The sequence below is a fragment of the Rhipicephalus microplus genome, chromosome 6, assembly GCF_043290135.1.
Source record: "Rhipicephalus microplus isolate Deutch F79 chromosome 6, USDA_Rmic, whole genome shotgun sequence".
Lineage (NCBI taxonomy): Eukaryota > Metazoa > Arthropoda > Arachnida > Ixodida > Ixodidae > Rhipicephalus > Rhipicephalus microplus.
Genome location: NC_134705.1, coordinates 194,077,572 through 194,105,505, shown reverse-complemented (window position 1 = coordinate 194,105,505; position 27,934 = coordinate 194,077,572). Strand labels below are relative to the sequence as shown.

The window sequence follows — 27,934 nt, the reverse complement described above, 5'->3', positions numbered from 1 at the left end:
TTCTTTTAATTTCGAAGATAACCCTTTTGTATTGTCCCAGCAAGAATTATGCCTTCACGACGTTGACATAACCTCCGTGACTGGCAACCCATGCCAGCAATCAAACGTGAGCACAAAAACGAAGCAAAAAAAAATAAGGACATATATTCACTTTGGCATGGTTTGTTATTTCAGAAAAAATTACTTAAAACTGATTCCTACCCTTTTTTTAACCACAGTTTACTTTGTCACATTATCAAAGAAGCCGTGGGATTACATCTTGGAGGTCATGATTGCTTCTTCCTCCATGGTTGTATGGATGCACGAGTTGAAGCACCGTACTGCATGTAATTATCAAATAAACGCCTTCCTCTGGTTGACAAAAACAGAAATAAATGTGTTTTTGCTGTAACAGTAAAAGCTACACAGGAGTGCTACAGCCGGACATTGCCGAGTGTAGAGAAAAGCCACTGCAAGAAAAAAAAAAAAAAAAAGCGCGCGCGCCAGCTTTATGTAAACAAACGTGCATGCCGGCGTTCCTGTGACGGTAACGCGGTTCTGTTTTCGGCAGCAGTAAATGGTAGTGCATAGGTGTTCTGTGGCAGTACCGAGCTAAAACCGCGATCTTGTCGTTCGTCAATGAGCAGGCGTCATAACAACGGTAAGCTCTGTTTCAGCTGTCGATGGAAATATTTCTCCCCGGCCCGCATACTTGCAGACGACATACCTTTTGCAGACGTAAGTGTTACTGTCGCAAGCAAGTTCGTGGCTTGGGCTAAACAAAACTATCTCAGCAAACTCCGAAAATGAAACATAATTTGCGTTGGACGAAACGACTGTTTAGGCTAGTATGTTAAATACATCGAAATACATCACAGCGCTAGCAGACATGGACGAGAAAGACTAGCGGTCGTCCTGTAGTGTCTTTTCTCGTCTGTGACTGCTTGCGCTGTGACACATTTCGATTGTCTACGTGCCCGAACGGAAGTGGCGAGAACATACTTGATACTGGATGCAGCTACGTGTCGCTGATCAACGCCGTCGCTATTCCGGTAGCTTTGTCATCCTGTATTCGCTGAAGCACACCTTCGGCGTATCGAAGAGGCTGCAATCACCTTTGTTCGGCACAAACGTCTTGGAATTACTTCGCGTGCAATTTCTAAGACGCGCAACGTCCACAAAGTGTACTGTACCATTGCGCTGGCACCTTTCGCAGACTTACTGCGCCAGAGAACACCTACCGCTTGCTGCGAACGCGCGCGACTGGTTAGTAAAAAAAAAAAAAAAAAAAAAATGCCCAGAATGCATTGCACCGCCACCTGTCGCGTAAATCACTGTCTTCGTAAATTGCTGTTGTCGCACTGGCGTTTTTGGATAGCTTCTCACATAGAAACTATGAAAGTATGCCAACTGAAATTAAATAACTTGAATTGACACATCAAGCATTTGTTACTGCCATGGTTTGGGCAGTACCAGTGGTACCATTGGTGATCCTTGGAAACTAGTGTTATTTGAAGTGGGCGAGAATATTTAAACATAATTATTTTATGGCTGTTATTTTGGCTAATACTGAATTCACCAGAGGAATAACATTTCTCAGTGCATCAATTTTATGAGTAACTTAGCTTCACCGTGACATGCGGCTAGAAATTCGCACAGATCTTCTGCAGGAAATTGTATTACTCAGCAGATGGACCAATTTGTAATATAAGTTGCTTGTCATGGGTGCCATTTCTGTCATCATAAGGCTTACTGCAAGTAAAAGACATTTCATACCACGAAATATATTACATATTGGGCAACAACATGGCCGCTGCATAAATTACTATCCCAGCAGATGTGCAGACAGTAAGGAGTATGGAGCACATTGTAATGCACTTTGTGATGCCTGTGCTTGAGAGCCATGCTTTATGCACTAGTAATGTTTCAGGCAGGAGTGGCAACAAGATGGCTCGTGAGTTTGCGGAGACGCATTTCATCAGATGGAAATGTCCAAAGCATGCCAACAACACTTCCATATTCTTATATTCCAGAGGAATTAAGCCGTCACACGCCAATCATAAGTTTTCAGACGTGATGATGCCACAACATGAACCTCATGCTTTTAATGTGTCTGACAGGCACCATCTCTGTTCAGCTTCTTGAAACATTACACAAGTTAGCAGTACGTGTTTGTTTGTGTGTTGTACATGTGAGCGTGTTAGTTTTCCTTGTGCCTATTTTGCACTCACAATTAAGCCACGCTTAGCAATGCTGCACCCAAGTAAGTCTGAGAATATGGCGTTTAGGATGCCATCATTCATACAAGCATTCCAGCAAACTGGTGCAAGCTTTTGACTCTCCCTTTCGAGGGGGCCCGGATTGTGACACATGAGGCAGAGGGATTAACTGATAAAACACATTTATTTAGCAACCCAACATTAATATGTCACTGCACGTCACTTTCTCAAAACATACTGGAAGCACATGAAGAGAAAAAACATGGTGAGGCAAGCAACACTGTGCCCTGTTCACCAAAAGAATAGCACACGTACCCTTCACACCGTCTAGGCAATTCAAGACAATGCTACATTTGTCACATGGCCCGCACATCGACGTTTGCACTGCACCACGGCTAAATCGTCTGGATGAATTTTGAACAATAATAGCGGTAACAAAAAGCCAGTGCAATGACTACTTACATGCCTTTGCTCAGTTGTGCTGCTTCTCATCTATGTTTTTAACAATATATATAACAGTTTTCACACTTCATGAATATATTACAAACTCGCACTCACACATCTTCCAAGGAATGGTCAACAAACATAATGCTTATAGCTTTTTTACTGTACACGCTTAAACAACTGCCGGGGAAGAAAGATACATCGGGGGGAATAGAGATTCTATGGATGTGTACGTCAGTATGAGCATCTTGTCTGTGCAAGTTAGAAGAAATAACTCTCATTATTTTGCAAAAATAACCATGCTTACAGGAGGTATGCAGTAGAACACAGACACGCACAGCTCAGTCTCGTAATATTTTATGCCTGGGACAAGCTATCACAAAGGTTTTCATTGATGGACTAGTTAACACAGCAGCGAGCGAACATCTTTTTTCAACCTCGTCGAAGAAAAGACCCACACCGCACGACCGCTTTTCCTCCTTAAGCAGTGTGCGGGAAAGGAACTGGCCACCCGAAATGGTTCGGGTGCAATCACCGTCGTGAGAGGCGTCTCCACGAGAACACACCGTCGGATGGAAACTCGTGGAGCATAAAAAGTACACGCGCCATTCTGTGACTAGTTGTCTGTCTAAAAAACAACTGTTTGTTCTCGATGATTAAGGCAAGGTGGGGCGATGGCTGGCTTCTACGATTAGTTTTTCAAGGATTCACGTTCTTTGTTATTGAGATTGGTGATATACAATCACATTGGTCTGGAAAACAGCACGAGAACGAAGAAGAAAAGAACGGGAGAAGCAGTCGTTCACGTCATAAGAATCAACTCGCAAGAGAAATGATCAAAGCGTATCACATTTCTAAAGAAAACGATCTGTGCAATGGCCACGCTTCAGTCTCGTCACAGACAGGGCCGACTTATCTTTGAGCATCGTTTGGTGGCTAAGTTATTTTTTTCACGCACATGGTGTTGACGTACACATGCCAGATTCGAGCACATGTTTTGCTTTACCTTTGTTTATGTTCAACAGTTTGATGTGCACGAGTCATTTCCTTTTTGTATAAAAACTATGCATTCTTTCTAAGCAAATTCTTGGTTGTAAGCCAGCGCCTGTCCCGTTATTTCTTCCCTCTTCGTTTCTGTGTTGCTGCACTGTTTTCAGAAGGAATATTAACTAGTAAAAATTTCTGTTCACTTAAACTGTACAATCATATGCACACATGCCTGCGGCAGCACCCTACGTGCAGTGCAGGTTACGGGTGCACCTCTGCAAATGAGAAGTCGCCCGACTTAACGTATCGTCCGGAGTCTAGCCTAAAGGCAATCATGATTACCTTTGCCGCGGTAGAAAAATATTTTACGTTTCCCTAGTGCAACTAGCTTTCCAGTCTTGGCTTACAGTCTCCAGCTTTCACGTCACCACCTCGATCTCACTGATTTGTCTTTTTCTTTCTGTGCCTACCCTGCCCAAAAGGTTCCCCATGTACACTTCCACAGTTCCAAAAGTTGTCCGTACAATTCGTACAGATACAACAACCTTCCATTGACTTCGCACGAGTGACATGGAAGTGTGTACGGAGATTGTGAATATGCACTTATAGATTATTTTCTTTTTTGTGCAGGGATGTCAGTGCAGCCGTATGTATGAAAGGATTCTTCTTAGATGATGCAAGTGTCAATGGCAATTTGATAATGATTTCCTAAAAGGCAGCTTTCACTCCTCAGTTGGCACACAGGAGGTGTACTACAGTCCTTCGTCATGAACTCTGTCGGCAAGTCACGTAAGAGCACCTCTTGATTCGACGAATATATAAATAAGTGCAACCACGCTCAAGCTTGTCGATATCACACTTTTCTTCTCACCCTCCTTTCTCGAGCCCTTCGAAAGAAAAAATCACCACTCTAACTTCACATATCAGCACTGCATTCGCAAAACTACATTCCTTCCCTCAAGAGAAAAACGTTCGTAAACTTCATCTTTCAATGCAGTTACCACGATTGCCACTTCCCAAGTGTTTCCTTAATGCAAGCATATCTTTCGCGTAACATGACAACTGGCATTTAGTAGTGAACTTTTTCTATGGTGCTGTTGGATTAGCATTCAAAACGTTGCATCATAAGAACATCCGAGAGTTCAAAACTGTCCCTAAAAAGACGACTAACCTTCCACCAAGCTGGACAAAACTGCAAGCACAGAGTTTTTTTACTCTTCAAAATTGTCAGTCATAATGCATATCATTTGCACGCTTTCGCGTGCGGCAACATACCCGCTCTGCACTCGTTAAAGAGTATTGTCCCTCCCCCTTTTTTTTGTCCCCGAGCGTACAAAATACGTCACAACATTACTCTCTACTTTTTAATGTCAGGAGCCTTGAAAACAGCTTAAAACTGTATCCAGTGGTGCCCACTATATGTGTTACATTGGTCTCGACTCTCCCCACTTCTAGAAGACTCCCCCCCCCCCCCCCCTTATTTTTGGTTAGCAATATAACAGTAGAAACTCCCAGGCGAGGCAGTGGTCAACTAACCGCACAGAAGTCACGAGCGGTGCGTAACGTGCAGAAAGGTTAGTGACCGACAATATCCAGCCACAACTTATTTCTGAGAATGTCAACTTCCGCTAAGGCAATGACTGCCTGCCGATTCGCCACCGGTGCAACAGGTTGGCACGCAGGGATGAAAAAAGGCCACTCCGTGGTAACTTGTGAGGTGAATGTAAATATTCCAAGGCCTTATCTTTGTATTAGAAAATACCTTCTCAGCTTTGTAACCAGGCAACGATGCGCCGCGCGCACAAATTCAACAGGAAAGCGAAACGAAAACGAGTGGAGGAGTTGGCAGAAGTGCGCAGTCCTTCTCAATGTTTGCAACAGCACAGGAAACAACACCCAAGTGTGGCATCACTAAAACAATCTGTTTCTGCCACACTGTATTTAATGAGACAGCTCAAAAATTGTTGCAGAGAATAAGCATCACGAAAAGTATCCAGGGACAGCTTCGGCCAACGTAGAGCTGTAGTACGCCTACGTAAAACGATTACATAAAAACAACTACTTCAATTTATAAAGAAGGTTGCTAAGTCAGTGTAGAAAAATTTTTAAAGGCAATACATTGTCACAAGGTGTAAAGAAAGAAGTAAATAAATGGTTCACAAGTAATCGTTCTCGACATCTTTTAACATAAACTAAAACACTGGCTATTGCTTCTATTAAAAACGCGACAAGGTGAGGTTAACTCGGAAGCTCCTTTATCTCTCAGATTAAGACAAACATATGTTTGGGTTTTTTTTTACACACACGGTGGCAAGATTCGCAGCTCAACAATCACAACTCGCTCATGAACTGTACAGGAATGATGGCCATGCTAAACGTGTGGCTAACAGTCGGAATATGGCAAGCAGTGAAAATGTTGTTGCTTGTCGGCACTCTTAATGAAATGTAAACCATACAAGATGCGGGGTGATTTAGCAGCAACTGGCAGATAACAGTCGCAACCAATGGTAAGCCACAATCTTGACGAAAAACACGGGAAAAGAAACCTGCCATAATGATAAATAGATATACACGAGATTGGCTGCAATGAAAAGCTCTCTATCACATGTGTTGTCTAAGCTTTACAGTGGATGGCAATCAGCATATCGCCTTTCCTTAATTAACAGCGTCTCGTAAGTACCCAAATGTCCTTCACTCGCACGAAACTCCATGCCGGTGTTCTTTTCTTCTTCCACAAGCAGCGTTAGCTGAAAGCCTAATGAAATCAATTCTGCGTAGTTGTCTTTCACACTGTCTCTGCACTCGGATCGCTCAGAAATACATGGTTCCAGGCATGAACTTGATGACAAAGGCTCGCTCGGTATCTTCACTGACGCCACTAACGATGAGGCATCACAAGTCTACCTGAGTCCATCCAGTGTTCAACACAATCTGCTATTCGACAATGACCATTCCAGTGACATCATGTGAGAATCATTTGCAACTTCTGCAGTTCATTCATTCCGGTGATTCGTCATTCCTTTTCTTGCAGCGTGCCCGCAGTTTTTTTATGCATTCTAGCAACCACCAGATATGTGCTACTGCCATTTCACACATGGACAAACAAAAAACCCCATCATTGAAAGCACTTTGAAAGATGTGTTCAACAACAATGTTCCCTTCTTTGAAGAGAACACAATCAATGTCTTGCTATAAATAGTCTTCTCTGTGTTCCCCTTTGATTAAAAGGTGACTGTGATGAGCTGAATTTACACTGAGGAGATGAACATTGTCACACGCTACACCCTTTTGCCACCGAAGGTGCGTGCGCGCGAACAATGCTAACGATGCAGCTATGTTCCTAGGCTTGTGCTACCGCTGCTTCTTGCCCGGAGACAACTTCAGTGGAGACCGCGTCTTCAATTTCTTGGTATTTGGTTCGCTCTTGTCAGACCCATCATCTGAGAGAATGGCTTGAGCCACCTTACACTCGTCTGGCGTGGGCCGCTTTCGCCGAGATCGCGTGACTGGTCCTTCTAGATCGAGTGACATTGATTGTTCGATGCTTCCCATGCTCATGGTTCGGCTGTTGTCAGACACTTCGGCCATCTCCGGTATTGTCGGCAGCAAGAAGGTAGTGGATTTCGCTTCCTTGCCACCTTGAGATTTTTCTGGCACATCCTCGGTCACCACAATGGCTGGCAACATCGGAGTTTCCGGTCTGCCGGACCTCGCCTGCGGCATGACCAAGCCTGTGATGGCAAGGTCTCCAGTTATTGTATCGATTTCGTCTGTGGTGCTGGACCCCCTGGGACATTCCGCCATGTCAGGAAGTGTGGAGAGGTACGCTGCAACCTTGGTCTCCGGGTACGTGAAGACGCTGTCCACACTTCGGGTTGAGTCGTCGCGCGCAGGCACAAAGCCCATCGAACGTGTTGACGCCGCCGTCGCCGAATTGAGCGATGCGGCGGAATGAGCAGACGATGTGGATGTTAGGGAGCTTCCACTGCTTGTCGAAACAGATGAATCACTTCGCAAATCCGCGGAGTTACGCTTCAACCTTCGGCGCTGGGCGAGGGGAGCAGCAGAGACGTCAAGCAAGCGGAATCCAGTGCGAGTGGCAAGTTGGTGGAACGCCCCGAAGGCGGCACGCACGCCCGACTCTGCTGCACGAGGGGAGGATGACGAGCTGAGGACATCTGGCGTCATCAGCGGGGCAGACCAGAGGCTGCCCCGAGTGTGCACCCACGGATGCGCACGGAGCTCATTCATGGTCAGGCGTTGCGTAATCTCGACGGTGAGGAGGCCACGTATGACGTCCTTGGCCTGGTCTGATACGGGTTCCCACTGGGGTCCGCTGAAGCTGAAATCACCTTCGCGGATCCGTTGCATCAGTGCGGCCGCACTGGCATTGCGGCTCGGTGTCTGGAAGGGAGCCCGTCCGGATAGCATGGTGTACTGCGCATGAGGAAAAAAAAAGGGTCATGGTCAATTACTCTCTCGATTAATGTGACAAGAAAAGATTGGAGGAAAAAAACACTGGCAGATTGACAGGCTGGCCCACAGAAATTATTTGAACAGGTATTACAGTATTACAATTTGTTCCGACAAAAATTATAAATTTCTAAAATTTAATGGCTTCACTGCAGTTCACAGCAGCTGTGCCATGAAAGAACCTGTTCTGGAAGGACCTGCACTACCGCAAAGGTACACTTCAAGGTCAAGTGTCATGGTACCTGCAACAGTATGGTGAGTTAGGCTAGGTGGTTAACGTTTATTTCAACTTTTATTTTGAAGTGCACTGATGTAAACTCAAAATGCTCGCCTCAATGAAAATAGGTGTGCTGGATAGAATTGTCTTTTGAAGAACATTAAAAGGAACGCATTAGGACAAAGCTTACTTGCATTTTCAACACTTTACAAATCTCGTTCTCCTCAGAAAGAGCACTTTGAATGCCACCCAATTACCTAAAGCAACTGCAAAAACTGAACAATGTAGCTAGCGTGGCCTATGACACCAATTCTCCAAAAAAAAAAAACCCTAAAAGACCCCGTCAAAAACACGGACAGTTTCTTTCAATAAGGCTAACGAAGGCACCAGAGAAAATCATGCTCAATAGTCTGATTCACTGTCCATTCGCATCATTTTATTCACATTTAGTTCACTTTGAGCCAATCGAGCATTTATGTCACTGTCAATAGTTATGCAGCTTTACTTCACTTTATTTAACACGTCTTTCAAGTTTCACTAACCTTCCTTCACATTTGATTCACTTTATCAGTTGTCAATCAACTGCTGCTTTAATTCGCCTGCCTTTTCATTTCATTCACCTTTAGTTCTTACCCAGGTAATGTGGGTATGTGACTCATGACTTTTTATATAGTTACGTTCATATTGTTCATATTGTTTCAAGTGTTTCATACATGACTTTTCCTGTTTTCAATGTTGCAGGCCATATTTTTTTAAATGGTGAGCCATATAATGCTTTAGCCTTAAAAAAAAGAAAAGAAACTGGGTCAGTTGAAGAGGCCCTGCGACACTTTTTGAGCATTGTCAGAAAACGCTCCTGATCAGTAGTTGAGACTCCTGAGAAAATGTGAGCAAAATAATATGGCGTAGCACACAGCCTAGAATTTACAATGAATTCTCAAAGTAAGCTAAAGATCGCTTTTTCCTCGCTCGACAAATGACGCTACAAGCTCAAAAATCAATGCCTTGCAGGCGAAGTATCAGCCATTAGCTCATTTGAGCATGGCGCGCTCAATTGTTACTGGGGCCACTATGGAAGGCCGCGACTGGTCCACGCGTACGCAGGCCATCGCACTGAAAAACTGTGTATTCGTGGAAAAAGAGAGAAAGTGCTCAATCTTATGAATTGCACGTGACATATTTTTTTCCCATGCCATCGCTCCCTTCTTACTTTCAGTTCTTTCATCGAGACGAAAGAAGAGAAAAGCGATGGCAGCATGGGACAAATCTAGACAGACATATTGCAAAAATTTTTACGACGGTGGATTTGTGAGGCTGCTGTACTGAATTCATTCCATGGCTACTTGGGAAAGTGTTTCAGGGCCCCTTAAAGCACCGATGGTGGGAAGGATGGCCGTCCCCTCTTCAGCCTCACAGCACTCTTCCCCACCCTCACTTCTCTTTCTCACCCACTGGCTATAATAGTACTACTATGCATGGCTGCGCTCGTTCTCTCTCTCCACTTTCTTTTCTGTCTTTATTTGTCCTTCTTTCTGTCCTTTTTTGTTCTTTTGCTGATAGGAACGCAATAATATGGTTCCCATAATCGCTTATTCTGCTAGAGTACCTGAATAGCTTAGTGGCTACGATTCTTGTCTCCTTAAGATTTTTTTTGTTTTATTTATTCATTTCCCCTCTTTCTTGTCCCTCTCTTTCCTCCAAATGTTGTCCCTCTATATATTTCTTTCTTCTCTATCATCTCTCTCTTCCGCCGAAGCGAAGTAGAAAAAAGAGGACAAGGGGAGAGAGAGCGTGCCAGCTGAGTTACTGTGTTGCTTCGAAGTAGGCGTGTGCGAATGTTCGAAATTTTGAATATTTTTAAATAGTGTTTGCCATTCCATTTGCACCGGAATTTTACTATTCATATACAACTTACCGAAGTCAAATACAGTTGACATTTGATGAGCAGTGGCCCCTTCATATTTTCACTATGCCTCACCCCATTACATTCCCATAATGTGGCAAAGCTGCCTTTCAAACTCTGCCACGAGTGCAAATGTTTGATTAATAAAAGCGCTCCTTCCAACATGGAAATGAGGGATGCGGCAAAGGTGGGAGCTCAATTAATGCTGCTTTGGACCTGAAGGTTCAAAACATAACTACTTGTCTAGAAGGTCCGAAAAATCGAGCGCTGAAGATTTTAGCATCCAAAATTTTAAATGTTCTTTTAAGCTAAATATTGACGTCTACAAGCAGATTTGGAATTCCGGACTTGAAGAGAGCACACCCTTGTCCGGCACATCATGAAAGTTGAAAGAGCAGGAAAGGCTGAGGAACTAGCATCGTTGCCTTTTACGTGTAAATTGTTGAGACAACACTTTGGTTGCACCAAATCATGTACACATATATACAATTCGGCCTCTGCATTGCCTCAGTCTTGATAGACAGCCGTGAAGCACCACCCCGCATCAACCTAGCCAAAAGAAACGCTTCCATGTTGCTATCTCATCAGAACATGCTACAAAATTCCCTCCATAATTTTTTTTCCTAAAATTTTGCTTCGAAGCATTCAAAAAATATTCTATTCAATTCGCACTCGCACTTGAATATTCAAATTCGCTTAACAACCAAAATTTTGCTATTCTCATAGCTGTAGTTTAAATGGGCCCTGCAACACTTTTTGAGCATGGTCAGAAAACGCTGCCAATCGGTAGTAGAGGCTCCCGACGACACGCGAGCCAAATATTATAGCACAGCATGCAGCCTGGAATTCACAATAAATTATCAGTCGGCTAAAAATTGCTTTCTCTTCTCTCGATAAATCACGCAATAGGCCCAAAAATCACACGCAGCAAGCCCATCTATCAGCCATTGGCTGATTTGAACATGGAGCGCTCGCTCGTTACAGAGATCGCTGCGAAAGGCTGCCACTTGTCCATGCGTGCGCGCGCGATCACACTCTGAAGTCGCGCATTCGAGAAAAAAAGAAAAAAGTGCTCAAAGCTACAAGGCGCGTGTGACGTTATTTTGAGGCCCTACCATCCCTCCCTGCTTAGCTTCCAGCGCTTTCGTCGGGACAAGAGAAGAGAGAATGCGATTGCCGCGCGTGACAAATCTTTGTAACTCCGCTCGTACTGGACGGATTCTTACAATTTTTGTGGCGCTGAATTTGTGAGGCAATAAGCTCTTCCAGTGAATTCATTCCATGGTTATTTGAAAATGTGTTTCAGGGCCCCTTCAGGGTACATGCCGTTCATGGCAATGTAATATTTATATTCACAACTCACGAACTTGGCATGAGCGTCTCCTCCGTTAAAAACAAGCGGCACATACCAGAATGACACCGAGGCTCCAGAGGTCACAGGACTCGTTGTAGCCCGCAGCGGCATTGTTGCCCGGTCTGGCCTGCTGCAGGACCTCCGGGGCGGCATAGTTCAACGTGAAGCACGGCGTCTTCATAAGCTGATTGTCCTGCGGCTTTAGCCGCGCAAAGCCAAAGTCCACTACCTTGATGGTGGCATTGTCAGAGTTGTCCGTGAACAGTAGGTTCTGTATGGTCGAACGAAAAATGCATTTAGAACCAATCATTAGAAGGGGCAAAGCACAGTGCCCCCTTCGTGCCATTCGGCAATAGGCACGCGATTGCATGCTTTGTGTGCATACTTCGTTAAAGCAACGAGGGTTCGATAAAGGTACGGGTATCAAAGCAACACTTGTAATTTCGGTAAAGCAACAAGCATTCATACTGCATTAAAGTAAGCTAGGCCAATTCGTGTATTAACACAGTGCAAAGAGTAGGATGCCTGTACATCCCAGTGTTGCACTAAGAGAGAAATAAGGAGAGAGAGAAATAGATGAAAACTTCTATGGCGAAATCGCACTGGCACAGTTCAGGATGTGCCAAGGAATGTGGCAGGAGCCTGTGAGCTTGTTGGTACACATTCATAGTAAAAAAAAACGGCACGAAGACATCAACGAGGAGACAATATTCTTCATTTAATTCGATACGACCAATAATTCGTTGCTTCCGCGTTCGTTGTGTCGAAGTATGAGTGCAATGTCAACCTGGTGGGGTTCCTCATTGTACCAATGTACACCTAGCCCTAAAAGATCAAATGTTTTTGATCTGTCCGTACCACTTGCAATGCGATGACCTCAGCTGGAATTTCATGCTTTGAATGGAGACGAACGAACTAGCCTTTTAGCTTCGCATACTTCGGAAAACTCACCTCGGGCTTGAGGTCTCGATGCACGACACCTCGAGTGTGCATGAAGTTCACAGCGGAGACGAGGCGGCGGAAGATGCGGCACGCCTCGCTTTCCGTGAAGCGCGCCCGCCCGCGTATCCTCTCGAGGAGCTCCCCGCCAGTGAGAAGTTCGAGGATGATGTAGGTGTGTGCCTGTGGGAAGGAAACTTGGAAATTGTTGTTTCGCAAAATAGCGCACCCTTTGAAAGCACCCGTAAGTTGGCTCTCTCACACAAATGTTCCCCACCAGAAACGCTCATCCCTCATACTGCTTTTCTAAGCATGTTCACCCCTCCACGTTGCAACACTCCAGCAATTAGGTGGGATAAAACTCTCTCATGTAAATGACTATAGTTATAGCGCGAGAACAGAACGACGACAAAGAGACAAGAAGGACACGAGCGGTAACTTCCAACATTCTCGTCTTTTGTCTCTTGTTGTGTCCGTCTTGTCTCTTTGTCGTCGTTCTGTTCTCGCGCTATAACTATCGTCATGTCATACCAACTAGCCCAAACTGCCACACTTCTCTCATGCAAGTGTTGCTGCAGGCTCTGGTCACTAGAGCAAGGAAAAGGAACCTAACCCCCGTATTCAGAAACGCTGCTTGTCTTGAACTTGATTTGCCACCGACTTCAACGCAGCACAAACGTGTTTCGAACGCGCTTTCTGTAGCCGGTGCCAAGGCAGTACAAATGCACAGACGCATTTCAAACATGCTGCATTGAAGGCAATTTCATGTCAAGTTCAGGTGAAAGAGCTTTACGAATACGGGGGCAAGAAACTAGAAGCTGACACACAAACTGCTTTGAGGAAACTTTTCACCGTGCTACTTTTTTTTACTCTCATAAGCAGCACAGAGCGCGGCTGGATGATAACATGCATACACTAATTTTGAAGACTGGCACGCACGACAGCATCAGAATACATGACGACGTTCAGTAAAGTGATCGACTTCATATTTCATAATCCAGCTTCAACACTCTTTTGCCACGCTGCACAGCAAAACAGTTTTTCATCATTTTAAGCATGATTTAAAAATAAATATCCTAGTCACGACGTAAAAGAAAATGCTAGAATATAACACTATATTTTAAGCTCTTTTCATTTCTACTATGATCTATTATGGCATGTTCTGGCCAGTTGTCGATCCCTAGCTAGATTTTTTCAAGCAGGTCAACAAGCAATGTATGGTAGACTCTCAGTAAATGAAAACCTGTTTAACGAGCTGCTGCTTAAACGAAACAACTTTCTCTAACACGATTGGTTTCCTACTCGTATTTTGCAGCCTTACTTGTCTCTCAGTAAACAGAACTCCTATTAAATGGAACATATTTTCACGGTTGCTATAGGTTCCATTTAATGAACTCTTCATGCAATAAAGAATTTGCCAACTTAGTGAGTTAGTAAAACTAACCCACCTCATCCTGTAAGGACTCCACGAACTGCACAATGTTGGGGTGTCCCTGGCACATCTTCAGAAGCTGCACCTCCTGGGTGGTGTCGATGCGGCGGCTCACGATTTTTACGGCGTAGGCGATGCCAGTCTTCTTGTGAACGCACTTCCTGCGAGGTTACAAAAAAAATTGATTAATTACAACCTCACGAAGGGTAGACAACCTCGCAAATGTGAACATTCAGTCACTCGTATTGTTTCTATTTGTAATACCCTCGATGTACAGCAGGAGCATAGTCGGGGGGAGGAGTTCAACCTCCCTCCCCCTGAATTTTTTTCTGTCTTGCTTGCTAATATGTACACGCATGTGGCACACATACAAACACGTGCACAAACATACATAAAGCATGGTAGACCCCTCTCCCCCCCCCTCCCCAAAAAAAACATTTTTGCCTATGCCCCTAACGCACAGAGAGCATTAATAATGAACTGCATATGCAAGTATAAAAATTACAAAGTTCACCTCTCAGGAAGAGCCTTCAATCACTTGCTGTTGTTTGTAGCAACAACAAATGTTTAACAAAACACAAGAAGCCATCACAGCAAGGTAAAATATATATGCTACATTTCCATAAAAGAAAGAAGAACTTTAGCTAGTCTTACCAATGCAAACGTATCTTCCAACCGCATTGGACGATGTAAAATGTTTACCAGAACCGAGTCTCCTCACTAGAATACTAAAGCTACGGCTTTCTCCTCGTTCACCATTCCTCACCCCCATCTTGATAATGCGTTTTCTTCCCAAGACTGCTGAATGAATAATCTGGCACGTCACGTTGCGACAAGCACACCCTACTGATGTCGTTACGATGTATGTGTACCTAGACACGCCCACTTTTGAGACATTTCAGCACCCCCTAAACTTGACGTTCACGCCGATAGACGGTATGTTCTAGCTGGGTCACACCTATCGTCTCTATGTCACGGCCAACAAACAGGGACGGTGGCATGTCTTCACAGTTTCAGCATCCTATACACTCAAACCTCGATATAACCAACTTGGGTATATTGAAATATCAGTTATAAGAAAGTAAATTAAGAATAGTCTTGCAATAGATACAGTGTTAGGAATAGACCTATTTAACGAATTTTCGGGTATAACAAAATTATCTTCAAGTAAGATGAACTTTTACTATAACAAGGTTTGAGTGTACTTGCACATTTTTTTTGGCACATTCGCCTGTATTTAGAAATGTGAAATTAAGCTATGTAGGCTGCTCCACCTCTGCGCTGTCTGAAGCCAGGATTTTTATTCAGAGTAATATTTCGGCCTTCGGACACTGTCCCCGTGAAGTTACGCAGAAAGAAAAAACATGGGTTGCGCTGAACTCACCTGCAGATTGAGAAGCTTCCGTCACCCAGAATGCCTTCCTTCCCAACAATGTCGTAGTTTTGAAAGAATGCAGAGTTCTGTAATACAAAGAGGAATTTATTGCAGCCAGGTGCCTGTCTGGAATATCTGACAAGGAAAACCCTTCTGCCCCATCTCACTCTCTCTTCTCTTTAAAAATTCTGCACATTTAAAAAGATTTTCTATTTCTAAAAAGGCTCAAAAGCAATGCCAATGCCAAAAGCAATAATAAAGATATTAGTGAAAGACATTTAACTGATACCATGAGAGCAAAAATCCATGATGTGTTTGGCAAAAAATGTGGTCCTAGATTAATCTTCACCACGTAAAAGTTCTGTGAAATCCTCTTAGATCTGAATAGTACACAGGAATTTCTGAATTTCTCTCTCATCAAAATACACTCTCTGAGGCCAGTAGTCAAGTACTACACAATACCATGCTGAGCAGTCCCATGCTACAGCTGCTGAGCTCCTGTGGTGATAATGCAAGAATTGGTCACAACTAAAGAAAAAAAAAATGTCAGCTTCACCCAGAACCATCAATCTCCTCCCTAGAGAAAATTTTCGTTATCTTTTTCGTGACGTCAAGCATACTTCTTTAACAGTTCAGCCTCACACAGACATACACACGTTTGGAAAGCCTGCTTTTGGTCGGGTGGCAGTTCTCGCCTGGTGGTTCTTGCTGGGTGGCAGTCAGGGGTATTGTGTGCACCCCCCAAATTTTCTATGATGCCGACGATACTCGCCTCGCTCGTGGAATGCCACGTAAGGCTTCTGTGTACATCAAACCAGAGAAGATGTCCAATTGATGCGGATAACTCCGATGAGCGCTGGTCCTTGCTTTAAAACCACTTTAACATATCTTACAGCCAAGGCTCGTCACTAGTAATCGGTCAGAAGTGTGCAGGACTCACAAACAGCACAAGCACCCATAGTTGGCTACAGCCTAAGAATAAATGTAAGCTCTGCCCACAGCGGTCACCGTCCCACCCAGGCAGAATCTGTGCATTTAGAAAAAGCGCTTAAGGATTTAGAGTACTCGGTACTCTGCTATCTAAGAGGTTAAAGCCGTCCGAGAAAGCAGCGCAAAGTAAATATATTTAGTATAATGAATAGCAGCCGGCTGTTCAGGTGACGTGAGGCAGATTTCACAGATATCAGGCATATCACTTGCCTAAACAGGCTCATGTTTATTTCACTACTTTTCGGTCGAAACATTTTACATCTTGGCAAATTTCAACAAGAATTTCGACTTCACTGTTGAGTTAAACACAAGGAACGACAAACTTTTAATTGGTAATATGCATAGTCATTGCATTACCAGCAAAAATGTGCTTAAGCTTAAAACAGAAGTCGCAAATCATTGCACTGTTTCGCAGAAGGATGACAGGCATGCTACAGTACTGGGGGAGGAGCATGTATTTATTCTTAGGTTGTAACCGAGTGGAGTTTCGAAATTTAGTGTCAGGGGTCCTCTAGGTATTGTGACCCAGTATATAAAAAAGTAGCCATTTTCCCATGTTAGACGCAAGTTGTCAGTGTGATCACAAATTTTTCGGTCCATGAATGAAGCCCAAGGCACGAACAGTATAGAACACTTGGAAAGCAGCGGCTCACCTTGAACTTGGTGGCAAGCAGCTGGTTAATGTTCGGCCGGCTCTCATGGGCGCAGCCTAGGAGGTCGTCGGTGAGGATGTTTTCGTTGAACAGCACGGATGGTGCGACGTAGGAGTAACCCTGCAGAGGCAAAATTTTGTGGACTGAAGCGAATGCTCGGCAGTGCTCTTGAGAGGGCAAGCAAAGTGGCATCACAAGTAGTTGCAATGAAGAGCGTCAGATTTGCACGCTGTACACTCAAACCTCATTATAACGAGATTGCATCCTAATCGAGAATAAGTTTGTTTACCATCCGAAAATTCATTATAAAGGTATATTCCTAACACTGTCTATTGCAAAAACATTCTTGGTTTACTTCGTTACAACCTGTATTTCGTTAAATCAAGGTTTGAGTTTCCAGTGCACACTGATTACAACAAAATATCTCAATGTGCATGCAATTTGACACTAAGATTCCTACAAGCTGATGCAATACCAAGCGATACCCAAGAAATCCTGTGCAATACCTGCTGAATGCTGTACAACTGTGCAAAATCACATAGTAATTCTACTGGATTTCTTGCTAGAATGGTAGCTTGGGCTAGTTGCTGTTTTAGCATCAACATGCTTGCACAGTGCAAATAGAACGAGAATTAATGAGTTGTGTCCTCTGACCTGTCTTCATTAGGTTTGCCCAGTGCAAACATACAGACGCAATCAGCATTAAAGACAACAAGTCGGCTGCTTCACACACACATGCTATCAAGCTATTCGTATATTTCGGAAGTAAGGATAGCTAGATGTCTTTAATAAGTTTACGAACAACAACCATGAAGGGATGCAGGGATATCTCGTCGGAACGGCCCTAGCGATCACGCTCAAGAAAGAGTTTTCGAAATTTATAGACTGCAAACTCACCTTGAACACTTTGTCGTCGCTGATAGGTGCCAGCGCCGGTGAGTCGGCGGGAACCATAGAGGTGAACTCGTCCGCAAAGTTGCTCACGTCCAATTCATCGTCCACCTTTGGAACAAAGGGCGCGGGGACCTTCTTGGCCGCAAGGTCCTCCCAATTGATTCCCTGCAATAGGTGAAAAAACAAAGAATTTTTACTTCAACTATTTTCTCTGTACGTTGAAAGTGAGCGGAAACACTAATACGCATGTGCGAATATTCGAATCGCACCAATGTTCGAATGAATGGTAGAGTATTAAAATTTGCCTCACATATTTGAATGAATGGTACAGTATTTAAATTCGCTTTGATTCCATTTCAAATATGTTAAACCTCAAAGTATTCGAAATGAACGAATAGGTGCATATCAGTCCCCCTGTAGTCGCTGTAGGGATTGTTTCACTGCAGTAGAGGAATGCTGAGCCATGGTAGCACCTAGCCAGAGGAAATTCGCACTGCCGCGAAGCCCCCCCCCCCCTCCCCCCCCCTTCAATGTTAAATGAACAATGAAGACTGTAGGATTGGGTGTGCTGGTACAACATAGGTATGCGTGCAGATCAGCCCAACAGGAGGGGACAGAAGAGAGGACACAGAGCGCTGAAGTTCAGCGCTCAATGTGTCCTCTGTTTTATTCCCTCCCGCCGGTTGCACTGACTTGCACTAGTAATTAGATGAACATATTACCCCCATCATTAATCACGCCCATTTCATTTCACTTTAAAAGCTTGTTATACTGGCTTATATGCTCTAAGTATATTGAATTTTACAATGCAACATATTTTACTGGTTATCACTTGTTTTCTACCGAAAGTCACATCCTACTATTATTAAAAGCTGTTTTCATCATGAGGAATGGCATAAGCACAGGCCTTGTTTCAATTTCTAAAGTACACTTTGCGAATAGGTTGGGTAATGACAAATCTGCCCATTTTTCTTTATTGTATGTTATATGTACTATTCGAATTCGATTCAAAATTATTCAGACCAAATCACTATTCGCTTTGAATTTGCTTCGAACATAAAACTCACTATTCGCACAAGCGTAATGTGGAGGCATAAGTATGCTGCTATATATCTGTACCTATATGTGATATCGCCTGCCTGCCAAATGAAAGGGTTGTAGATTTATCAAGCTGTTCAAAGACAGCTTTCGTTCTACGATCTCCCCATCTGTACTTATAAATATATAAAAGGATGGCAAAACAAACAATTTTAATACCTCTTTTCATTGTCACGCTGTATTTGGAGGTTTTTATATGCAACACTAGTGACACTGAATTCTATGCAACACTGATGACAGAGAATGTGATCGAAAAAAATTATTTGCAGGTGTCTGAAAATAAGTAACATCCTGAGCCCATGACATTTCTTTGCTTGGTTAAAAGTTCTATGTAATCTATAAGTAGTAACTTGGCATCACTTCCTTTACTGAGCAGCTACGACACACCTGTTGGACTTGCATCCGTCGTGTGCAGAATGTCGCCATCATCGTCTCATTGACACACTTAAACCTTTTTGTCCATGCTTCAGAACTGTTGAGTGTTTTGTCTGGTCCCGGTCAAGCTTCATTAACTAACTGAATTGGTCTTGTACACTGCTCTAACCACCAATATTCAGAGCATCTTGTTTCACCATCCTTGGTATCTCTTACTTCCCGAATCTTCAATAGCCCTTTGATGCTGCAGCATGTTGCAATCAATACCAGCCAGTCTCGGCTAGTTAGGCGAGTAGTTAGATTGCTAGTTAGTCTAAGCCAGTTAGCAACTTTTGTGGTATTCAGTGACGTGAAAGAGCAACTAAGAAAGCTACATTTTAGTCTCGAGAAACCTTGCTGTTGGCCGAGTTGGTTCACACTTGCGAAGAAAGGATGGTTGTGCACAAGCTACCCAAGGACAGAGAAGACACTGATATCCCCAACATATTTTCCTTTCAAATACGTTTTAGTCGCTGCTGTGCCTACTTCCTTACATCCTCGTCTTATTTTGTTGCCCGATTTCTCGAAACAGAACTGAACAGTTCAACGCACCTTGAAGAAGCGATGCCTCTTGATTTCCTCGGCGTCCTCGATCCCGCCGCCGAGCCTCTTCCTGGGGTCTTTGATGAGAAGTTTCAGGATGAAGTCCTTAACGTCACCCGTGATGCGATCCGGTATCGGTGGTTGGCTCTTGAGTATCCTCCTGAAAACATGTGAAAAGGCACAGGCATTAAGAAAAAAAGATGCGTTCGCAGTCCTGTGCCGAGCCGCACTGCCCACAGTCGCAAGGCCAGTGTCACAGAGACGATGAGAGAGAGGTATATAGAGTCACAAAGACAAACAAAGTTACCCTACATTACAAAGTTACGAGAAGGCACAAGAGCGGTAAAGCAGTACTGACACCATGAGTTTTCCCTGCCATACGAACCTTTTGTTTGTGGAGAGGGCTATGTGCAAGAGCAAAAATCAGTAAATGCTGATAAGATAATTTATTTTCACATTAAGATCCATCTTGACATGGTGCCAACCACTGAAATCGACACTAGAATTACGTTATCTGACAATTCTTGTGATGTCACGCACCAATATGACCTGTTGTGATGACTTTGGGCGCCAAAACATGGCCACTCCCATCACCAAAACACATTCGAAATGGCCAAGTGTGAGCCACCAATGGAGCCACGCAGCGCATTGGCCGTTAAAGCGTCACATTATCTTGTGAAAACACATGACAAGAGGCTCATATGGTACCGTCACATCAGGGCAGGAACCTGAACTAGCTTTTAAAGACGGGCTGCAATTCATTTTTCAGGGCGCACTCACGCCCATTGATGCATTTTCTCAACTTTTGATGACTGTGTTTCTCACTTGATGCAAAAAAACAGAAAGATACTGTGTCAGTACCCTTCTAGCAAAAGAGGGGGAAGACTGAGTGAAGATGCAGATGAGGATGAAGATGAAGAAGGTGCAAAGTATGCACACACGTATGTATGCTGATGCAGCAGTGCTGCAGATGCATACGTGTGTAAAAGACAGTCAAGGCACGAAATGCCACACATCTTTGGTCATCGCACCCACAGTACTGCCACACCTCTGAGAATACTACTCACTCCGACTTTGTTTCGCTTCCTATAAAGGTAGTGGAAAGCGACAAAATTTTTACACGACAGGATAACTCGCACTACGGAGCACTGCACCATTCTAACACGAAAAATTCAAGGCTAGACTGAGAAATTTGTACTCGGAAGAAGCTTCCTGATCAACAACAGGGAGCGCACATTTCTCGGGGTAAATTCGTTTTCGCTGTAAAAGTGTCCACGGCGAGTGGCCAATCGAGTCGGAGCACGAAGAGGCAAAAAGTTTCGCCGACAGCTGCATGCATGCTCGGTCTGTTCACCCAACACACTCTGCTCACCTCATACACTCCCTGTCCGACTCGTCTGGATCCTCGAAATTTTTGGGACCCATCGGCCTGAAATGGGGGTTTCATGGTAGTACACACATTCTGGGTCTCCTATCCCTCCTACTGGCATTAGCCAGCCCATGGCATCTGTCGTTGACATAAGTCAAATTTAATTACAGGGCCAAATATTAGAAGTAAGCACACTGGCTATAATAGATAACAGATACACTAAAACTTATGCACAGAGGCGTTTTTGCATTATTCTGCCATAGAAACCCAATCATCGCAACCGTGATTTGAGCCTGCAACGATGCGTTCAATCACACATAACATAGCCACTTATCGACCGTGATGTTTTGTTTACTGATGTGATGAATTAATGAATGAATGAATAGATGTAAGGATGAATCATTCAAATATGCAATTAGTCGTTCAATAAATTAACAAGTGTTACGGTTAGAAGTAGAAGCTCAGGAATATGAGCCCTGACAAAGGCTTCTCCATCTAACACAAGTAGCGTCATCACAAGTAGCGTTAGCTACTTGTGATAAAGAACAACTGAAAGATTGAAGAAAATTTGACTTCTATGGGGTTTAGGTAGTGAACATTGTAAGTTCCAGGAAAAGTGGTGTAGTCAATGTTACTAATTGCAAAGCACATGCTTTTGAAATCTGTGACATTACACAGACATTACAAGGTAAATCAGCATGACACAATAAATTGGAATCAGAAATGCATGCTGTGCAACAAAAATGGTTTAGAAGAATATATAGGTCCGTTCGATTAGCTTGCACCACGTGAACCAGTTCACGAGGTGCTGCACCTTACCATTCGTTTCAGCGGTGCAGCATTGACGACCGCTGAACCCTGTCATTCATTTCGAAAGGTGCAGAAGAGGTGCAGCACCGGTTCACGATTTTCCTGCACCTCCTTCGCTGATGGTGTTGGCTTGGTGCAGGCGTGCGTGCAGCTGAGCAGACGATGCAGCACTTAGACGTAGGTGGCTTAGGCGCCGTACCCGCCTCTACAAATGCGGTGTGTTTTGCCAAGATGTTTGCGCCTCATAAACTGTCCGCATGTGCGTTTCGCCATAGGTCGGTGTTTGCTGAATGGTGTAAATTAACCGAAAAGAAATAAGGCCAACACCTTGTCGGCACATCGTCATTTGTTTCGGGTGTCGTGCTGTGCCTGCACCGCAGAACTCACGCTGCACAATTTCTGAACTTCGCGTGCACAGCCGTGAACCGGTTCCGACCGGTGCAGGTGAATCGAACGGACCTTATATTAGAGCCTATTTGCAAGGATCCAGGATGGTACTACTTAGAAGTGCTAAGAACATGGGACACACAATAAAAAAGAATCACACAAGACAAGAGCACATATCAATATTAGTGTTTGGTCCGGAGTGAGCACCCATACACTTTGGTTTTTTCTTATTATGCATCTTGTGTTCTTCACACTTCTAAGTACTGCAACAAAAATAGATGTATTAAATCAATTTGAACAAATGTTATGGCATTCTAAGCATTTTGGTACGGCATAGTAAGCAGCACGAAAATTTGTCAGCTAGCTTAGTTTTTTAATGTAACCCCCATATTCAGAAACGCTCCTTGACATGACCTTCACTAGCCACCGCCTTCAATGCAACACGAATTCATTTTGAATGTGTCTCCTTGAGGCAGTGGCAAGTCAAATTCGAGTCAATCAGCATTTCTGAATACGGGGTAAGTCAGCACAAAAACCAGAGACAAGGAGTATGGTAACAAACAGTGTTCTTTTGGCACTTTCTTTGTCTCTATTTTATTTTGTTTTAGTTTTTTTTTCCGCTCTGCTTTCTACAAAGTTATGGTGTGGTGAACATTTGCAAGCAAGTCGACATAAAGTTGGTGTTTTCACGGTCGAAGCCACACTCACTTGGAGATCTCGGCCTGGTTGTTGCGCTCGCCCTCGACTGTGAAAGGTGACGACCCCGTGAGCAACTCGAACGTGAGCACACCCACGCTCCACCAGTCGACGCTGAAGTCGTGGCCCGCACTTCCGCCCCGCACAACTTCGGGTGCCATGTACTCTATGGTGCCACAGAATGAGAAGGCCCTCTGGTCCTGCAGTGGTGACATAGAAGGAGGACAATGATTAGTTTCTAAATTTGACTTAATGGTAGGCATTGTGTAAGAGGCTTAGTGCTGTCAGCATGGACAGCCGGAGAGGAGTGCAAGAAGGGGGAGGAGGGCGACCGCCCCCCCTCCTCTTTAAAATTTTGGATATTCTTCTGTGAAGTAGCAACAAGCTAAACACCTTGATCAGCACGCTCAGGTCCCGCATATTTATGCGGAATGACCGTCAGTATTGGCAGCCAACTTTGCATATTACACACTATTGACAAATATTGCTGGTCATGACAAGGCAGTGAAAAAAAGGCTGCATATGCTTGATGCCCCCCTCCCACGTATGACAACTGCCAGCAAAAAGTTCTGCAGACACCCTTGGCTGTCAGTGTTTCACTTCAAATGTTTCCTTCATCTTCACAAGAATAGCATTTGATGCAAACAAGGGCAGCTAGAATTCTGTTAACATATTTGCATTCAGTGTGAGAATTCTCTTCATCTAGACAATATTATTGTTTTGCTATAGCTTCACACCTCCGGGTATCATGACCAACAAAATGATGTAGATTTTTTGACAAATAACTGAATAAGCAGATAAATATAAAAAAATAATTGAATATATTGCATAAAAAAGAATGTAGGGTATACCTAGAACATCATCATGAGTATTTGGAGACCCGGCCTATTTTTGCCATAAGGAAGAAACCATGAGAGCTGAGCCAATGAGCCAACAATAAACTCTCAGTGAACGGAAATCTCTTGAACAGAACTGCTCCTTAAATGGAACAAATTAGTTTCTAATATTATTGGTTTTCCACTAAAAACCTGTATCTGTGTTCATGTGTCAGTAAAGGAAACTCCTATTAAATGCAACATGCTTTGCTTGTTCCTTCAGGTTCCGTTTAGCGAGTCTACTGTTCCTATTGAGGTATTTCACAATACGCGATTGCTTTGGTGAAGCCACTGGTATGGTTAACAAGACGTCGGATGTGGGGCATTCGAGCAGAAATTTCAAAAATACTTTTCTACCTTTGTTTGGAATGCTAGTTGTCTACAGATAACTATTGCACGCAATTTGGGTAGGTCGTCAAATTTTGCCATATGAAGAAACATAGCATGACCAATTGCAATATATAATTATATTTAAGTTGTAATTCAGATAATTGCCCTAAGAATTTTATTATAAGCTGTTCACTTGCTTTACATTTGGTCTCCATAACCTTGGCATCAAATTATGTACTACATTTCACGCGTTCATAGACAGCCTGCCATATTGCCTGTCACGCTTCGCAGCAGTGCAAAAACCAAGTTCCAAGGACAATCGCTTTAACCTAGTCAAGCAGGCTACAATGTCTTGTCCCGCCTCGGAAGAAGGCCTCGTCAAAAGGACGACAAGACGAAAAACAAGAACGACGAGGAATTTTCCCTTGCATCACCATCGACAACGGCTCAAAGCCACGGGAGCACTTAACAGGTGTGACTCCGGAAGAAAACGTGCAGTAGCAGCGGGACGCCCCTTCGAAGGACAAGGTAGGCCTGACCACTGCTGCGTTTTCTTTTCCGCTCGGCAGTTTCCGAGAAGGAAGAAACAACATGAAGACGAGGGAGGGAACGGTCGTGATGGCTGGCATGTGGAGAGCAGAACCGGAGTGGGAGAGGAGTGCAGAGGGAGAGGGGAGTGAATGTGCGGTGGGTTTCCACGAAAGTGGGTCACGGGGTCTGCCTGCCACCGCTGCTACTTGCCTTCTCATGCGGAAGGAACTCCTTGCTCAGTCCGAAGTCTGTCAGGATGATGTGTCCTTCGCTGTCGAGGAGGATGTTCTCCAGCTTGATGTCGCGGTAGATTATACCCAGCTGTGAAACACAAAGGAGGGAAGGCAGGGAGGTTGAGAGAGAGAGAAGACGCATATCAGATGGGAGCAAAGCCGTACATTATTAACAATAGCAGCACCAAAAAAACAATAAATAAGACAAGCTTTTTTGGGTTTTTAGACAAAAGTTTTCAGCTATGAACATGTTACAATGAGACATTATCCTGTACTTCATTTTTTCCAACTTGTGACGGTATTGCTGGTGTGAATCTTTTGCTGCTGATCGATATGGCGCTTTCCGTATATGCATCTTCTCACTAGGCTTTCATCTCATCATGTTTACAATAACGAATACATTAGAAAGTACCTACTTGCGCTATTTTTCCTGCAATAAACATCATTCTAAGTTCTCCTTCTCTCTACGTGTCCGTCTTTTCACCCTGTGAGCCCTAACATACTCCATTCAAGAAACAGGCCATGACACATTTGTGGCCAATTTAATTCGGAAATTTCCGAGTGCAACATTCAACAGACCAGTCAGGTTACTTTCAACCTGCATACATCTGAACCCGCATATATTGAATCCGCAGCGAAACATTGTGCATATAAAGGATCTCTGTTTTTCTTTGAATGAATTGTCAAAATATTAAAATATAAATATTTTATACATGAAATCACCTATGAAAAAAAAAAAAACTCCTCTGTGATGCCCCTTCTGTGTGCTTCACTTTAGTATGCCTTTTAGTATGCCACTTTAGTAAGTCTGGACACGAATGACACTTCGTTCAGAGGACATTAAAGAGGTAAAAAAATGACCACGTAGCTTTGACTTTCACTTTTTCATGTTTAGCGCTCAATGGCCTTTAGAAGGACGAAGGAAGGGGAGCGTGCAACATTTCCTCGTTCTAAGACAAGACGAGCTGCTTCCGTGATACACTCCCCAAGGACTACTCCTGTGAGACGGTCTTTTTAATATTCACCCCCAGATCTAACCTTGCCATCGCGAGGCTGTGGGATTGGATTGAGCAACACCACTGCTCAACTGCTTAGTGGTAACTCGAGGTGAGCTGCCGCTTTCTCTCGTTCGAACGATGCAGAATCGGTGGCGAGACGAATTTCGAGCGAAGAAGAAGCCGTGCCCGCTTCATAGGCGAGAGTCGTAAAGGCCCTTGCAGGGTCAGCACTGCACGGAAAGTTCTGCAACCTCCCTTCCACCTCTGGGACGATAAAAGAAGGACCACAGTCGGCCTCTTGAACTTAGTCATTAGCTGTGGCCATTCTCTCACAGAACTTTTAGAGGCCTTTGGTTTGTTCCCTCTGCTTTGCATCTGGTGCGTGTGTGCATCGCGAGAGTGGCCATTAGTCATATCAAAGGACAATGGTTCTTAGGAGATTAGCTGTCGAGACATGTCTGTGCGAAGTCATAAAGGAGTAGGCCCGTGTTTGGTAGAGTATGTTATGTGTCTGTATAGTATAGTGTCACTAAGAAAGCCGGGTTTCCCAAACAACGGGAGACTGCAATTACACAATGCAGAAAAAAAAAAGAAGCACAGACGAAAGACAAAAGGGGCATGCGTATCAGAGATTGTTTTCATGATCTTGTTATATTAGTGCTAGCCAGCTACAAATTGTGGCTAAAATTCACAGTGGCAGTCACCAAGTAACTTGTAATAGTGCAAACTTTGTTACACTCATGACACCTATGATACATTGGATATGGTTACTACTGCCTAGTTGCTGTTGCTTGAATGATGGCAGCTAGTAGTATAAGCGTGAAAAATTCCAAGACTTTCAAATGTCGGAGTGAAAGTGCCCTATTCGATTCAGCCTTTGATCAATACAGCCGCAAATCATGAATGTGATAATTTTTGCAAAAAAAAAAAAAGGTTTGTCAATCACACTGGCATTTTGTGCTTCATTCACTAGACAGCAAATGATTAGAACCATCTTTTCCACTGCCTTCATATAAATTAAAGACTGCAAAGTTCCCGGCAGACGTTGACTTCTTTCATTTTTTAGTTGCGGCAGTACTGTGTGTGGCTGAGACTTTTGTTATTTGCACTCACGATTAAACTTCTTTTCATTTTCTTTTTGGCTTTGTAGTTAGGTCCAGCAAGACCAAATGTGAGTAGCATTGTATAACATCACGATTATAGTTATTCTTTTATGAGCATACCCACGCACTTCTCCACAATGCCTCGGTATATGGGTACGTATATGTGAAAGAAACATCTAAAAGCTGAGGAAGAAGGAACGAAATCAAGGGAGGGAAAGGCAGGGGTTATGGATCTCAAAGTCAGTGCTCACCTTGTGTAGGTGCTCCAGAGCCAGCACAATTTCCGCTATGTAGAAACGGACTTCGGACTCCGTGAAGTGCTCCCTCATGAAGAGGTGGGTGAACAGCTCGCCACCGCAGACGTAGTCTTAAAAGTAAAGAACGAAACTTAAGCTTCTCGTAGACTACTACATATCATAAGTATTCTTTTAAACATTTTTTAAAATTAAATGCATTTAAGAAGACGGTGGTGCCTACTTCCTTTGCTCCTCTTGTCTTACATTATAATTTTTATCCTGAAATCGTGAGTTACAATAATGCAATAAAAAAATTCATGGGTTAAAATGTCTATACGAGAAAGCAAGGTTCACACGTCATAGACAAAGTTCACGTGTCATCAGCAATCACAGATTTCTAGCATTAACTACGATGTTCACACACAAGAAAGGTCAGTTACTCTATCTCGGAT

The 27,934-nt window shown here is 43.7% G+C and overlaps 1 protein-coding gene across 2 annotated transcripts in view; it reads right to left on the bottom strand.

Annotated features, from left to right (window-relative positions):
• Positions 1 to 2,363: 2,363 nt before the first annotated feature.
• Positions 2,364 to 27,934, bottom strand: part of LOC119166805 (ribosomal protein S6 kinase alpha-5-like) — a 252,691-nt gene continuing 227,120 nt past the window's right edge. For both annotated transcript variants that reach the window (XM_075867431.1, XM_037418167.2), the window contains exons 4-14: positions 27,498 to 27,613; positions 25,123 to 25,233; positions 23,189 to 23,376; positions 19,924 to 20,074; positions 17,863 to 18,024; positions 16,966 to 17,085; positions 15,332 to 15,408; positions 13,964 to 14,108; positions 12,528 to 12,698; positions 11,632 to 11,847; positions 2,364 to 8,066 (exon numbers count right to left, since the gene is read on the bottom strand). In XM_075867431.1, the coding sequence (XP_075723546.1) occupies positions 6,981 to 8,066; positions 11,632 to 11,847; positions 12,528 to 12,698; positions 13,964 to 14,108; positions 15,332 to 15,408; positions 16,966 to 17,085; positions 17,863 to 18,024; positions 19,924 to 20,074; positions 23,189 to 23,376; positions 25,123 to 25,233; positions 27,498 to 27,613 (2,543 nt within the window). In that variant the 3' untranslated portion in view covers positions 2,364 to 6,980. The remainder of the gene's footprint in view (positions 8,067 to 11,631; positions 11,848 to 12,527; positions 12,699 to 13,963; positions 14,109 to 15,331; positions 15,409 to 16,965; positions 17,086 to 17,862; positions 18,025 to 19,923; positions 20,075 to 23,188; positions 23,377 to 25,122; positions 25,234 to 27,497; positions 27,614 to 27,934) is intronic.